The sequence below is a fragment of the Atractosteus spatula genome, chromosome 3 (assembly GCF_055471065.1).
Source record: "Atractosteus spatula isolate fAtrSpa1 chromosome 3, fAtrSpa1.hap1, whole genome shotgun sequence".
In the NCBI taxonomy this organism is placed as follows: domain Eukaryota; kingdom Metazoa; phylum Chordata; class Actinopteri; order Semionotiformes; family Lepisosteidae; genus Atractosteus; species Atractosteus spatula.
Window position 1 is genome coordinate 50297697 of NC_142708.1, and position 14347 is coordinate 50312043.

General features: G+C 39.0%; 1 protein-coding gene across 1 annotated transcript in view; it reads right to left on the reverse strand.

The window, feature by feature from the left end:
* The window catches only part of ankrd55 (ankyrin repeat domain 55), a 32484-nt gene that overhangs the window by 3580 nt on the left and 14557 nt on the right, over positions 1-14347 (reverse strand). Inside the window, exons 6-9 of the mRNA XM_088911146.1 lie at positions 9810-9938; positions 7888-8072; positions 5845-6012; positions 4000-4673 (exon numbers count right to left, since the gene is read on the reverse strand). Of these exons, the coding sequence (XP_088767272.1) occupies positions 4000-4673; positions 5845-6012; positions 7888-8072; positions 9810-9938 (1156 nt within the window). The remainder of the gene's footprint in view (positions 1-3999; positions 4674-5844; positions 6013-7887; positions 8073-9809; positions 9939-14347) is intronic.

Sequence of the window (14347 nt, forward strand, 5' to 3'; positions counted from 1 at the left end):
GATGTGGTTTATTGCAATGTTTATCTTAATTATCTTAGAAATTGTTGCTTTAAAAACAATACATTTTGCAACTAATTCTAAGCATGGCCAAAAAAAACAAAACAACTGTAAAATTATTTGAAAACTGACAACAAATGGTGAAGAATGCCTTCAACAGATCACAAACACAGTGCTGAAAAACAGTTACAGTAAATGCGTTTTGAAATACACTTAAGGTGAATATGAATATTTATGCTACTTTTATGTCTGATAATGCATGTGTTTAGGAATAAGCCTTTAAGGCTTGGGAAAATGTGAGGATTTGACTTTGTGACACTATGCATTTTAAAAGTTCTGCACTGCCTGACTTCAACACACACAATCTTTTTAAGTTTCCCACAGCTATTATTTGTGCTGTGCAGTAGCTCCTTTGTGAGCGATTTGTGTGTATGTAATAATTCAGGACCTGTATAGCAAAATGTGTATGAAGTTTTTGTTTTGTAATAGATTAATATTTTTTTTTCCTGATTAGAGAATGCTGGGTTATATTTGTTGGATAAACTGCACAGTGTCTTGCAGAAGTATTTACCCCCTTCCCATGGTGTCTGAATTACCAATAATATATACTGTACTGTATATACATCTGGAAGGTTAAGTCTCATGGTGAGGCAGCACTAGTATCTGTAAAGGTTTAGTCTCATGGTGAGACAGCACTAGTATCTGTAAAGGTTTAGTCTCATGGTGAAGCAGCACTAGTATCTGGAAGGCTTAGTGTTGTGGAGAGACAGTGCTAATGTCTGGTTTGTAAGGTTTACAGTAGTCTAATGGTGAGGCTGCCAGATTTCTGGAAGGTTTCATGTTGTGGTAAGGCAGCACTATTTTTTTTAAGGTTTAGTCTCATGGTGAGGCAGCATTATCAGTTAAAGGTACAGTCACGACGAGACATTAATAAAAAGAACAAATTAATGCTGTTGTGTCTGGGGCAGTATTATTGCTGTTCAAGAAGCATTCCTGGCCAAACAGGATCTGCCGAAAGATTAGGTTTGAGATACAGTGAAAGGGGAAAGTGAAAGTTAAGCAGGTTAGGGACCATACTTGGGCTGGGAAGGATAACATCAGGGCTGGTCTGGCCTCAGAACTAAGTTCCCCCCTTCCCAGTATTAAACAGGAGTATAATACCAAATTATGAGTAAGCCAGGTCTTACTCATAATTATTTATTGTATTCCTCTGTCTACCTAAAAACAATATTAAGAATAATTAAATATTTAAGGTATAGCGGAAAGTATGTGTAAATGTATAAGTATGTACCATGTATATGCACACTGGTAATTAACAAAACAGAATATTCTGCCATTTGTGAAAGTCAGTGCATATCAGACCAGTAATGCAATTTTGATTCTAAGATACTTGTTTGGTAAAGCCAAACCCATGGTTCCTGTGGTATTGTTAGTCAAAATACTATGATTTTCAGCCTGAACTTTAGGGGAAGATTTTTAGAAAGACAAGATTCCCCTCTGCCAGCTTGTCCCTCCTCTTTGTATTTTAAATATACAATAATTGTATTGGTTCAAAGTTGCATTAATATATTAATGTTTCTTTTCAAATGAGAAACTTGAGGTTTTGGATACATTATAAATAAACCACTTGTCACGGATGTCGGAAAGGACAAACCGTGGAATGGCAGGAGAGCGAAAAGACCCTATGCTTAGCAGCGAGACGGGGGTTAGCCCGGACTCAGCTGTTCAGGGAATGCCGTATAAAAACCTATGCCCTCAGGTAGTGGACGTGGGGCGACGTGGTGCTAGGCAGGTCTCAGGACATCCGAACCTCAATGCTGAGCGAGGATCAGAGCAGAAGCAGGGAAGTAAATAGGCTACACAACAAGACACACCAGAAAGACATGAATAATCACAGGGAACTAGGAACAGGAGGAAAGTAGAGCGCCCTCTAGGTGTACTGGGCGTGACACCACTCATTACTTTTCCAAGATATAAGAGCATATTTAAAGTGCCATGAAACCTACAAAAACCACTGAGGTAATGGAAAATGTGTTTGTGGTTTGAGTCCTAAATGCTCACCTGTGTCAATAGCAGGAGTACTATTTTTCAGTCAAATGAACTTGCTGAACACATCATTTGAAAATAAAGTGCACTGATGCATAATGAAAATACAACAGCTCCTTGTTATAACGTAATTAGCTTAAGGTACTGTATGTGACTTCATAATAACGTCAAGAATTCAGTGTTGGGTATATTTGGAATTGAGTTGAATTGTCATGTTAATTAAGAATCTGTATAAATAAACATTCAAGAAATGCAATTTTAATTAGCACAGAAATAGTGAAAGATTTGACCAGCTCTCTCTTAAGTAGGCAAGGTAGAATGAGATATTCTGCTTCAATAATCAGCAGACTAGTCCAGTGAAAACGGGAAAGTGGCACTGTGAGGAATAGACCACATCCTGGAAGGTTGTACATCATCACACCTACGTCTGGATTGTCACGTCCTTCTGACCCACCAGTATGACCACTTTCAGACTGCAGTGACTACAACACAAGCTATCCCAGGACAAAATTACCTGTTTGTCAGCACAGCTACTGACGTTCGAGGCCTGCATGAAAATAAAAGTGGATGCTCAGAGGATGTTTAGGGGTAATGTTGATACCTGAGGGGAAAACAATGTTGCTTTCTGTTGCCAGAGAAAAGGCAAGGTAGCAAAGTAATGTGTGATGGAGTTTTATCCACTGATGAATGTCACTTTACCCTGGACAGGATACAATATACAATATGTTGAGATATTATATTGACCCACGTTTTTCAAGCCAAGGGGTGGGGCAGTGTGCATGGAGTTTGTATATTCACCTTGTTTTTGCCCTTCAGGTACTCCGGTTTCCCCCCACAGTCCACAGTCAAAAGACATGTTGGCAGTTGGGTGGCCTTGGTGTGAGTGTGTGCGTGTTTGTGTCTGTGTGTGTCATGTGGTGGATCGGTTTCCCATCCAGGTGTCTGTAGCATTTAACCAACTGCTTGCCAGGTTAGGCTTCGTCTCCCCCACTGACCTGACACTGGATAAAGTGGTTTAAAAAATGAATGGATGGAATGTGTCTCAATACGTTTGATCACTTCAAATCTCTGGGTTGAACACCAAGCATGTTTCTTTTTTATGATCAAATGCATTGATGGAGTTCCTCCAAAATTAAATATTTTGTACTGTCGTTATCATTTATATATAAATCTTATTATCAGAAACACATATTTCTTGACTGCAAAAATGATCTACACTTATTGCAAAAATAAAAAAATTGACTTTACTGTCCTAATACGTTCGGAGGGCATGGGAGTAAAAACTGTGTTCTAACATTGTTTAGGGTTGTTTTTTATTTATTATAGTGGTAAGCAGAATAAACAAATAAAAGCAGCAACATAAAAGCCTGATGGTTATCATACTAAAATGTCTTAAGTTTCACAAACTGAGATTTAGTTTATTTATTGATTATTTTTTGATTGATGGTTTCATTATTTGGTTTCCATTGCTGCAGGGTCAGATAAGAGAAATGCCACTTAAAATGTTCTTTCAACTTTCTGAGAGGGCCTGATTTGCATTTTTGTATATTACTGAGCTCCAGAACATAAGACTTTAAATAAATAAAATATTATCTGTGAACAAGAAAGTAGTGTATCACATTCTTTAATTGTACTTACAAGTAAACTATATACTGTAAATGACTGTATGTATGCATAGTCATGATTTTCTAAATATTAAATCTAGACAGTTTCTAATTTTGAGCTGTCAAGGACAGATCATTATTGAGAGAGACCAGAAAAAAGTACATCGATGTTCACAAAGAGGTAAAGTGCATGGAAGCAGAAAAGTGCATACTTACTAGGCACACTAATTAAATGTAAAGATATCAAAATGAAGCAATAAAAGTATTTTGTGTTTGGCACTAATCTTACTTTTTGTACATACTGCAAGTGTTAGTCAACTGCACATTTTCTGGTTCCCAAAAGTATACTCACCTTGGCTGTTTTTATGCAAGTAAGGAAGATGGGTTGGATAGAGGAGTTCCATGCGACTGGATCCGTCTTTGAGGATGTCATCCAACAACTTTTCAGAAGGAGGTGCTGTCCATGCCTTTTGTGATTGTACCTGATTCGACTCTGACTTCCAGGAGTTGCTCAGAAGAGCTGTGCATTTGGTCCTGCTGTCAAATAAGTCATGTTCACTTCTGCTCTTCTGAGACCTGTGGGCAAAATGGTAGGCAATCTGCCCAGTGGCATTGCCAACCACTGTGTTCTGAGAAATGGCTGATACTGAACTGCCAAGCGTGATGGGTGGAAGACTTTGTGTTCTTATAGGTGGCAGACCCTTGTACTCCTTTGATGGGTTTTTTTCTGTGACATGGTGTTTCTGAATTTCACTCGACTTTTTTCTGACCTCAGCGGTGTTCGTTCTTTCCTCAGACAGGTCTTTGCCAGACGTATCCATGATGCAGTCAAACATCGTGATGATGTCATCAACTTCAGAGGTTTCTTCTCCTATGTATCGGTCTCGGCTGTTCTCTTTCTGCCCCGTGTTTTGATCATCTTTCTTTTTCTTGCAGGAAAATATTTGATTAAGCATACTGAACCTTCCCTCCTTTTTTTGGGACTGATGATTGTTTTGGGAAGGTAACGGCCTCAGTGACTCTGATCTGTAGAAAACGGCAATAAGCAAAGGAAATAATGTAAATGCAAATCCACTGACAATTCACAGCCTAGAAACTGTAACATGCAGAACATTAAATGCTAATTCAATATTATTACTACTACTATTTTATAAATATTGTACAATTGGTGTTTGTTGATATGTGATGGACTTTTCTGTATTTTTACAGTATTCAATAATTTAGCACCTGCCAGCAGTAGCTTAGTGCTATAGCATAATTCAATGTAAGTATATGCAAGAGACTCACTGTTATGACCAGTACACCTAGAGGGAGCTCTACTTCTGTCCTGTTCCTAGTTCCTGTGATTATTCATGTCTTTCTGGTGTGTCCTGTGGTGTAGCCTAGTTACTTCCTGTGTCTGCTCTGCTCATCACTCAGCATTGAGGTTCGGATGTCCTGAGACCCGCTTAGCACCAGGTCGCTCCTCCTGTCCGTGGCCTGAGGGCACAGGTTTCTATATGGGATTTCCTGAACAGTTGAGCCCGGGCTAACCCCAGTCCTGCTGATACACATAGGGTCATTTTTCGCTCTCCTGCCATTCCACGATTCGTCCCTTCCAACATCAGTGACACTCACAGAACAGGCCTTCTCCACACACAAGACTACAATTGTAAACTAATAATTGCAAATTCCCTTGTAACTACTAGTGCTGAGGCTACAGTAGAAGCCTGCTGGAACAGAGTATTTGGATCAGATTTAGGTTCAGGGTTTGTTTGAGTTAACAGGTCAGTTGGTAACTGTTTTCATAAGGTAGTCATTCAGTGGGGCTAGTGTTGAGAGAGCATTCGACACTGCAGCTCAGCAAACATGCAGAGTGAGGTGTACGGATGTAATAGTATGGTTTCTGGGAAACACTGTGGATTTGAAGAAGAGCATAGAGCTCCTTTGCACAGACTAGGAGGTTTTAGAGTCATAGAAGCCTATTTTTGGTTTTTGAAGATGAAAAACTTTGTGATTTATTTGATTTATGGTGGATATCAAACTCTTAAACATGTTTTTTTTTCTTATAGAAAATAGCATTCCTTGAATTCCTTAACACAATGGCAGCTTCTGCTATTGTTACAAAAAACCTACTTTCTTATATCTCTGTCAGACCCCCTCAGTCTCCCTTTTGTAATCAGGATGACTAACAACCAGCAGCACAGTGCTAGCCCACCTGTTCTCCAGCGAGAGCAGTTTGATGCATGCTGTGTGCCCACAGTACATTGCATATGTCAAAGGAGTGTTCTCATTGATGTCCCTGGGGCTGTGCTCCACCCCCAGCTGCAGCAGCGCTTGCACACAGTCAGCCTTCCCCGCTGCCGCAGCCCAGTGGAGTGGCGTCCTGGAGGACCGTACAAAAGGGCACGTGGGAGTGTTATTCATCAGGAGATGCAGCACAGCAATTGCCTTTTCTCACTGCTTTCATATCTGGAGGGGTTGGGAATGAGACTCAAGCCACCAACGCACACACAAAAACAACATACAACCAGGCCACCTTACTAATAAAAACTAATAAACACAAAATCATAGCATGAGTTGGTGAAACGTGTTTGAAAGGGCGATGCAACAATACTGATTCATATATAGCCAAAATGCCATTTGATGACACTGTATATTTAGCTCATGGTTATTGCAAATACTCAGAATAGCAGTCTAAGGGATACTACAGAGAATAGGTGAGAGGTAAAGCTTGTAAGTCAGAGACTTACAAAAACAGTAAATTTAGAACTGACATGGTCTGGTGTCAAAATCAAAGCAGTTATGTCAAGAGAGATGAAACACTATCTCTGAGCTCCAAATTAAATACACAGTTAAAACCTACAGTATGTTTGTTATCATGTGAATTTTATAAAAGGACTTAAGTTCTATGCTTTCCATTTGGAAGGGTTCTATATATGTTCGGTGGTAATCATAAATGTACAGAGCATTGTGTTTCTCATAGGACATGAATTATAACCTTATTATAACTCTTACACTTAAAATTTGATAAAAAATTATACGGTAAATCAGCATTGGTTCTCGCAGCTACTGTCGACATATCAGGATGTCTGAGGCTGTGCAAGGTAGCTTTGAGAGAAAGCCACCTCTTAAGGAGAAATGTCAGGTAAAAGAGAAACACACGTGGTCTAATTGAATTATTGGCATCCAGACGAAGTGGGAGTCCAATTAGGGACAAGAGCAGGTGAGACAAGGGGCATCACAAGGCCTATGTGGAAAGGTTTGTTTGCCAGGTGTAATGGGGTTGAAATGTGGTGCTGAGGAACAAGGCTGGCCAACTGAACCAGGGTTCTTGGGAGGTGTTAGCAATTGGAGGAATGGGGAGCCACCTGGACAGTATCGTGCTGGCAGGGCTGCGGTTATCATGGTATCAAAGATACTGGCATTGTTACACATTGTGTTTCTAAATGCAATTCTTGAAATCTGCTCTGGACATGGTCTAAGATCAGTCAGGCTTGGCTCCTCCATGTCTGCATCTAGCACAGAGAAGGGAAGATCACACTGCCAAGCTGGCTGTGTAGGTAAAAATGGTGAGTCACAGTTCTGTCACTTTTCAGAAACCAAGAAATACTGTATGAATGACAAGTTAGGCCTGGGTATGGAGTAATGAATTTTCTTGGTAATTTGGTCAAATGTTAATTCATATGAAAATGTTCAATCTTGAGAGTAAGAAAGTGAAAGCTAGCCTGCTGGAATATGTGGCACTGGATCTACCACAGCAGGTATGCTTTCTGCTTCTTTCCTTCATTTAAATGTATTGATTCTTCTTAGTCTACTGCTACTGTAGGAACTTAGTCTATAGCTACTGTAGGAACATGTGAACAGTAATATTTATTATCACAGAACATCAAATTGCCCCTTTGTTCTCAGCACCTGTAATTTCAATTTCGCTATACATTAGTTCACAGAACGCATGATTTTTTCAGAAGAATAATACAGTATACCCAAAAAGTAAACAAAAAAAATGGATAATTGGCAATCTTATTTTTTGCAAACATTTGCAAATCAACTGTTTACAGAGCAACATACTGTACAGTATACAAATCAACCTAAGTAGCGTGCATTGAGATTACGAGGGCTTGCAGACGTTTTTTCCGCAAAAACGGGAACATTTGATGTTATTACAGTACCTTGTATGATAAGAAAGATCATGATGATGAACTTGCAGAAACTGCAAAACAGTGCAAACATGCATTTCTATAGTTGGAAGTAGTCTTACCTGTCGTCCACGTCCAGGGCTTGCAGGTTGGTTTCTGGAATCCTTGCCAGCTCGTAGATGATGTCACTGTAGCCAGCAGCTGCTGCGATGTGCATGCACGTCTTCCCGTTCTCATCATCATAGTTAATCACAGACGAACCCAAGTGGTGCTCAAGGATCAGAGAGCACATGAGCCGGTTCCCACTCTGGCAATGGGGGAAAGAGTGGAAGGGGTTTATTGACCACACACTTGTAAAGAAGTGCTTAGATTCTAAATGTGATGTTCAGACTTTTAATATGAATGGGCCACCTGTCTTCTTTGAAAAAAAAAAGATAAATTTGATGGTATTGTGAGTGAACATAGACTATCTAATCGACATGAAGAAGAGGAAAAAAAAATGAAACGTTTTAACCAGCTCACTCAAGCGGCCTTTTGGCAAAGCAGGTTCAAAGAAGAGTGGGAGAAACAAAAAAAGTGCACTTTTGCAAAGCTCAACAAGCAGCAGGGTTCAAATTCAATTTCTATTAAAAAAGTATTTTGAAACTTTTACAGCATGGTTTCAACATACAATAGTCTGCACCTCCCCTGCTGATGCCTTTTGAGAAGTTAGTGCTAGGAATATGTTAAAACATGAAATGCCACCATAAACAATTGTTAGTTATGGCTGCAAATAACAATAATAATCAAATTCTAGTAGTGAGTTGCATTGTTAGCATTATGTTGCAGTGTTTAATAACTGGAACTAGTGAAGGAATAGAAAAATAAATGTTTCACTATAGAATATCACATAGTATGTACTGTTTATAATATTATGTAATACATTTTCCTAGAAGCCAGTGAACCTACCAGTATGTTTTTTGGACTGTGTGAGGAAAATAGAGCACTCAGCAGAAACCCATGCAGACACAAGGAGGACATATAAACTCAATGAAGATTGCACACCAAGTCTGGAATTGAACCCATGGCCACAGCAGTGTGAAGCAGCAATGCTAATGACTGCCCCATCATGCCGCTCTGTAGTATTTATTTTTACCTTGTTGGATTATTTTTGCATTTCCCCATTATTGCAGGGAAAGGCCGATATTTCTGATTTTACAGACAAAATTCCCCTTTAGCAGATTTTGTCTGTTAAATCCAAAGCCTGGTAAAATGAAGTCCATTAAACTGAAGGTTTACTAAAATGTCTTCAGTTTTATCCTCCAATCCTAAAGAGACATCAGTTCTGGAGGAGCAATACAAAATACTAAGGAGAGCAACCACACTGATGCTAAGCTGAAAGCAGTGTCATATTATGACAGTTGAGCTCCAATGTTCCATGCTGTAAATGTTCAAATTATGACTAGACAGGATACAGGTTTTCAAAGTCAAAGTAATTCCAGAAAACATCTTCACAATCAACAGTGACAACAGGATCATAGAATTCAAATGTTTTCTCTGAAACTTAGCAGTATTCAGGGCAGAAAGGAACAGACTCCTCTTCACACAAGAAGGGGTCTGATAGAAACTCTTTCGTCCTGTGATAAACTTTTTAAATCTTGAATCCTAAAGCTACGTGCAATCAAGTGAAAAAGAAGGGGTGAATAGATAGTAAAACGTCCTGTGTATTAGACAATTCTAGCACCATGGCTGTAAATGTTAGCTATAGTACAGTAATTCTGAAGAAAGCTAAAACAAAACTGAAGCTACAGTATATAGAATCTTAAACAGAGTATATATTAAATATCTGTTGAGAATAAGTGGTCTAATTCCAAGAGAGCAGTGAAACAACAATAAAAACAGTCAACTTTGCTTGAGAGAATGATTTACACTATTCCCAGATGCTATGTACCTGCACTAATTAATTCTGCACTCCTGTGCATGAGTGTCTGCTTGCTTTAATTAATACGATTTATCAAGTGAGGCCTTGCTGTTTTGCATCCCATTCTTGTCACGAAAGTCTCACCTGAACAGCCCAGTGAAGTGCTGTCTTGAAGTCCTTGTCTACGAGTGTGGGATTGGCTCCCTTCTGCAGTAAGGCTTGGACATGCTGAGGACGGTTGTGAAAGGCAGCCCAGTGAAGAGGAGACATGCCCTGGAAATGAGAAAAACAAAATGAATCTGAAAAAGGGGTGTTTGAAGAAGTGTTGTATGTCCATAAAATATGATAAATTATCACAATAAAAATACATATGCAATATGCATATATTAATTCTTGTATTGCATTGAAAATACAGTACATACTGTGTAGGTTTATGCATCTCATTTTAAGTATCTGCTTGATTTGATGTACAGTATAGTTTATGTGGGCTGCTGCAGTCTCTGTGTATGAGAACACTTTGCTTTTAGATGGCCTTTCCCAATTAAATTCTTTGCCGTCTTTTTCCAAGTCAATCACAACCAGCAGTCTCTTTCTTCTGCTGCTCTGCACCTCCTCCACAGGTCTTATGTAAATCACAGCACATTTGGGTTAGAGCTGTCGCCCCTTGTCTCAAACCTGACAACCAGCTTCTTCAGCCTCTCAGAGTCTGTGTAGGTGAGACCCAGAGGAACACAGCTGCACCATTTATGTTTATCCAGATGCATATATTGCTTAATTGTCCAAAAACACATGTTTTAAGATTTCAAGCCATGATAGTTAGCACACCTTTCAAATGAATACAAATTTGCTTTCTTTTTTTCACTTCATTTCATTGGGCCTAATAGAAATTTGAATTCTATTTGTGAATATGGAGTACAGTCTTAGTATGTATTTTCCACAAATGAAAAGCAATCCTTTGCTGTAACATACAACATGCATGATTCATACTTTTTTCTTTCTATATGATGCAGCAGCATTGAGGAATGGTCATAACCTGGAAGGCTGTGGGTTAAACTCCCAGACTGAGGACTCCCAGATTGATATAAGAAAGGCAATCTGCACAGATTGTGCCAGCAGAATAGCCAGCTGTTTTAATAGGTAATTCAAAGCAAATGCAAATAAATATAATAATAAATGCGTCAGCCGCATAAATCAATGGCTATTGGGCCTTTAGTAAAAAAACAAACAGAAAATGCAATGACATGTTCTTTTTCTAGTGAAGAAAATATTTCCTGCTAAGATTATTTTAAATGAATTGTTTATTGTTAACTTTGAGTTACAGTTAGATGACCTCATGTCTGTTTCCAAATATGTCATTTTTGGATATACAATATATACTGTATAGTTACATGTTGGAGGTATTGGGTAAAGCATTCAGAAAGTGGATAGATGTTGGAGGAATGAAAATGTTAAAATTTCACATCACAGTACCCTATTATCTATGGTAAGACAATGCACATCCTCTGCACAGCTGTCTTTGGTCTTATCAGACCCTTGAAACAATGAAAATGTCAGAGGAATTGTACTAACTTTGAACTAAGATTAAACAAATTCTGGTGAAACCACTGTCAGTCTTCTGAGAGGAGTCTTAGTAACGCATACAGAAGAGACAGCACTGTGAAAGGGCACCTCCTTCACAGACAGGTCTCTCGATCTTCTGGGTAGTTTGAGACTCTAGGATTTATGCAATGGACTGTATTTGTGAAAATACTGATTTATTACTTGTGGTATCCACCTGAAGAGAGTTATCTGCATGTGGTTAGTAGCAGTTCTTGGTTCTGGTCCCAGAAGGCCACACACCTGTTGCTTTTCATTCCAGCTGAGCTTAATTACCTAATTTAAGCCTTATTTAACTACCAGGTTGCTGGAATGGAATGATTTGGAACTTTTAGAATGGTTATTTTCTACTCAAATTCCTGTATTTGGGATATTATTTTACTTATGAAATGCAATGGTTAAAAGTCAATCTTCAAGTTTTTAAAGATCTGAAACTGCAACACACTTCAGATTCATCCGATTATAAAGTGGATTGTGTAATTGAGAGCTCAGCTGGAAAAACAGCAGGTGTGAGGGACCTCCAGGAAAGGACTGGTAATTCCTGGTTTAAGTAACACTTTACTGGAATAGGGAACAAGGTTCCCATTCATTTAGCATCAGTTTTAGGGAATAACTTCTTAATAGGATCTTTATTCTGTAAGAAATGGGTTCCCTCGTTTCCGTACATGGTATTTGATGCCATGTGGAGTTCTTTTTTTCTACAGTATGTTTATAAAAGACTGGGCCCACAGATTTATGAATATCTATATCTAAATAACTGTCAATGATTTCTGTTGGGATTTGTAAATTATTGCAAATATATCAATCAATCAAGGTTTATTTATCAATGCACGAACAGTACAATATACAGCCATGTTGTTGGCAATGAAATGCTTTGTCTGCGAGCTCGTTAAGAGAGATAGAAGAGTAGAAGGACAGGAATTTATAGGGATTAGATTAACATTAGGATACAATAAATTACACAATTGCAATTTACAATACAATTTACAGATTGTGCGAATCTGTGTATCTTGTGCGAATCTGATATATCTTTGTGTTTCTATGTTTTTTTTCCCAGGATATTGCTTTGCTACCATGCTGCGCTAGAGGTGAAAGAAAATGTGCCATGTGATTAGTATTCCCTAATGACTGGAGGTGTGCAGTTGTTGACCTTTGCTAGGCAAGCTGTTGTCAGGACCTGCTAGTCTATTTTATATTTCAGCCTCTGTGTATTCAGGTATTCCGCTTGGGCAGCATAGCATAGTGGGTAAGACTTTGGACGTTCAAGTCCCTGCTGTGAGAGAGATATTTTACTCCAATCAAACCAGCTGTATAAGTGGGAACCGGCATTGCTCTGAGGAAATGCTGTGATATCTTGTCCAGGAACTGAGTCATGGGCTCTTAAGTCTGGTTAACACTACAGAAACAGTTTGAGCTCTGGTCTGTTGAAGCAATCTAATATGGGCTTTAGCTTTTTATTCAATTATTTAAACACTTCTGTTTTACCACAATATATATCAGTAAGAAAAACAGGCTGTAAGGCTAATTGAGGACCTAAATGCTCTGCTTTGTGAGCATGCCCTCTTGATTTGTTTTCTGTAAAGGCTCTTCATTTCTCTTCTTGGTCAATCTTACCTATGCCTAAAAATCTAAACCCGGCTATGGACAACCTTAACAATTACCTCATTGCAAATGACCTTTTCAAAACCTTCCAATCTGGTTTCAGACAATTACAGAAACTGTCCGTGTAATAGTTACTAACAATATTCTTTAGGCAGTTGATAGCTCTCTCTCCTAATTCTCCTAGACCTAATTGCTGATTTTGCCACTTTTAATCATGATCCACTCTTCCATATAAGACTGTGTTTGGAATTTCTGACATCAACTCTTATCATACTAATCACTGACACTTTGCTTCTCTATTGGAGTTGTTGGAAACTCAGATCTCTTGTCAATAGTAAACCTGACACTGAAGTAGCTATCTCTGCATTATTTAATTCCATGACTGATATAAAAACCTGGTTCAAAATTTCTGTCACTTAAACTGTGATAAGACTAAAATCATGCTACTCGGCACCTACTTTCCATTGCCACACACACGGCCCTATCCCATCTGGACAAAAAGAACACATACGCAAGACAACTATTCATCGACTTCAGCTCAGCTTTTAACACTATCATCCCAGAGAAACTAGTCAAGAAACTCGGTGCACTGGGTCTCAACACCACCCTCTGCAACTGGATTCGGGACTTAGGAAGCCTGTACTTCCTAAGATGGTTGAAGAAGGCTAAGATATGTCCCCAGATCCTCACTAACCTTTACAGATGCACTACAGAAAGCACACTGAGAGGCTGCATCACAGTGTGGTATGGCAACTGCAGTGCTGCTGACCGCAAAGCCCTACAGCGGGTGGTGAAAACTGCCCAGTCCATCACTGGGGTTACCCTCCCATCTATTCAGGACATTTATGACAGACGGTGCTTGAGGAAAGCTCTAAGCATCATCAAAGACCCCACACACCCCAGCTACAGACTTTATGATCTGCTACCATCTGGAAAACGGTACCGGAGCATTCGGGCCCAGACTACCAGACTCAGAGACAGTTTTTATCCCCGCACTATCAAACTGTTAAACTCCCAGCCTCTCTCACTCTCACCTCTCACCTATGATCTGAACCTCACAGTGCCTTCTTTCTTTCTTACCAAAAACCCAAACACACACTGAAAATCTACCTCTACCATACATGTCAAAGGCTTACTCCCCATAATTTCTATCCCTTTATTTCATTCTGTTGATGCATATTTTTGCACATAACCTGTTACCTTTTGTTGTTTTGCACATTGCCTGTTGTTGTTTTTTGCATATTGCCTGTTGTTGTTTTTTTGCACATTGCCTGTTGCTGTTTTTGCACATCGTCTGTTGTTGTTTTTTTGCACACTGCCTGTTGTCTCTGTCTTTCTTTTGTTACACAATTGTATTGTTGTTGTTGTTTTTTCTTTGTACTACTTATGTCCGAGAGCTAGCTAAATAGCATTTCGTTACACCATATACCATGTATATGAGTATAATGACAATAAACTTGAACTTGAACTTGAACCTCACCTTC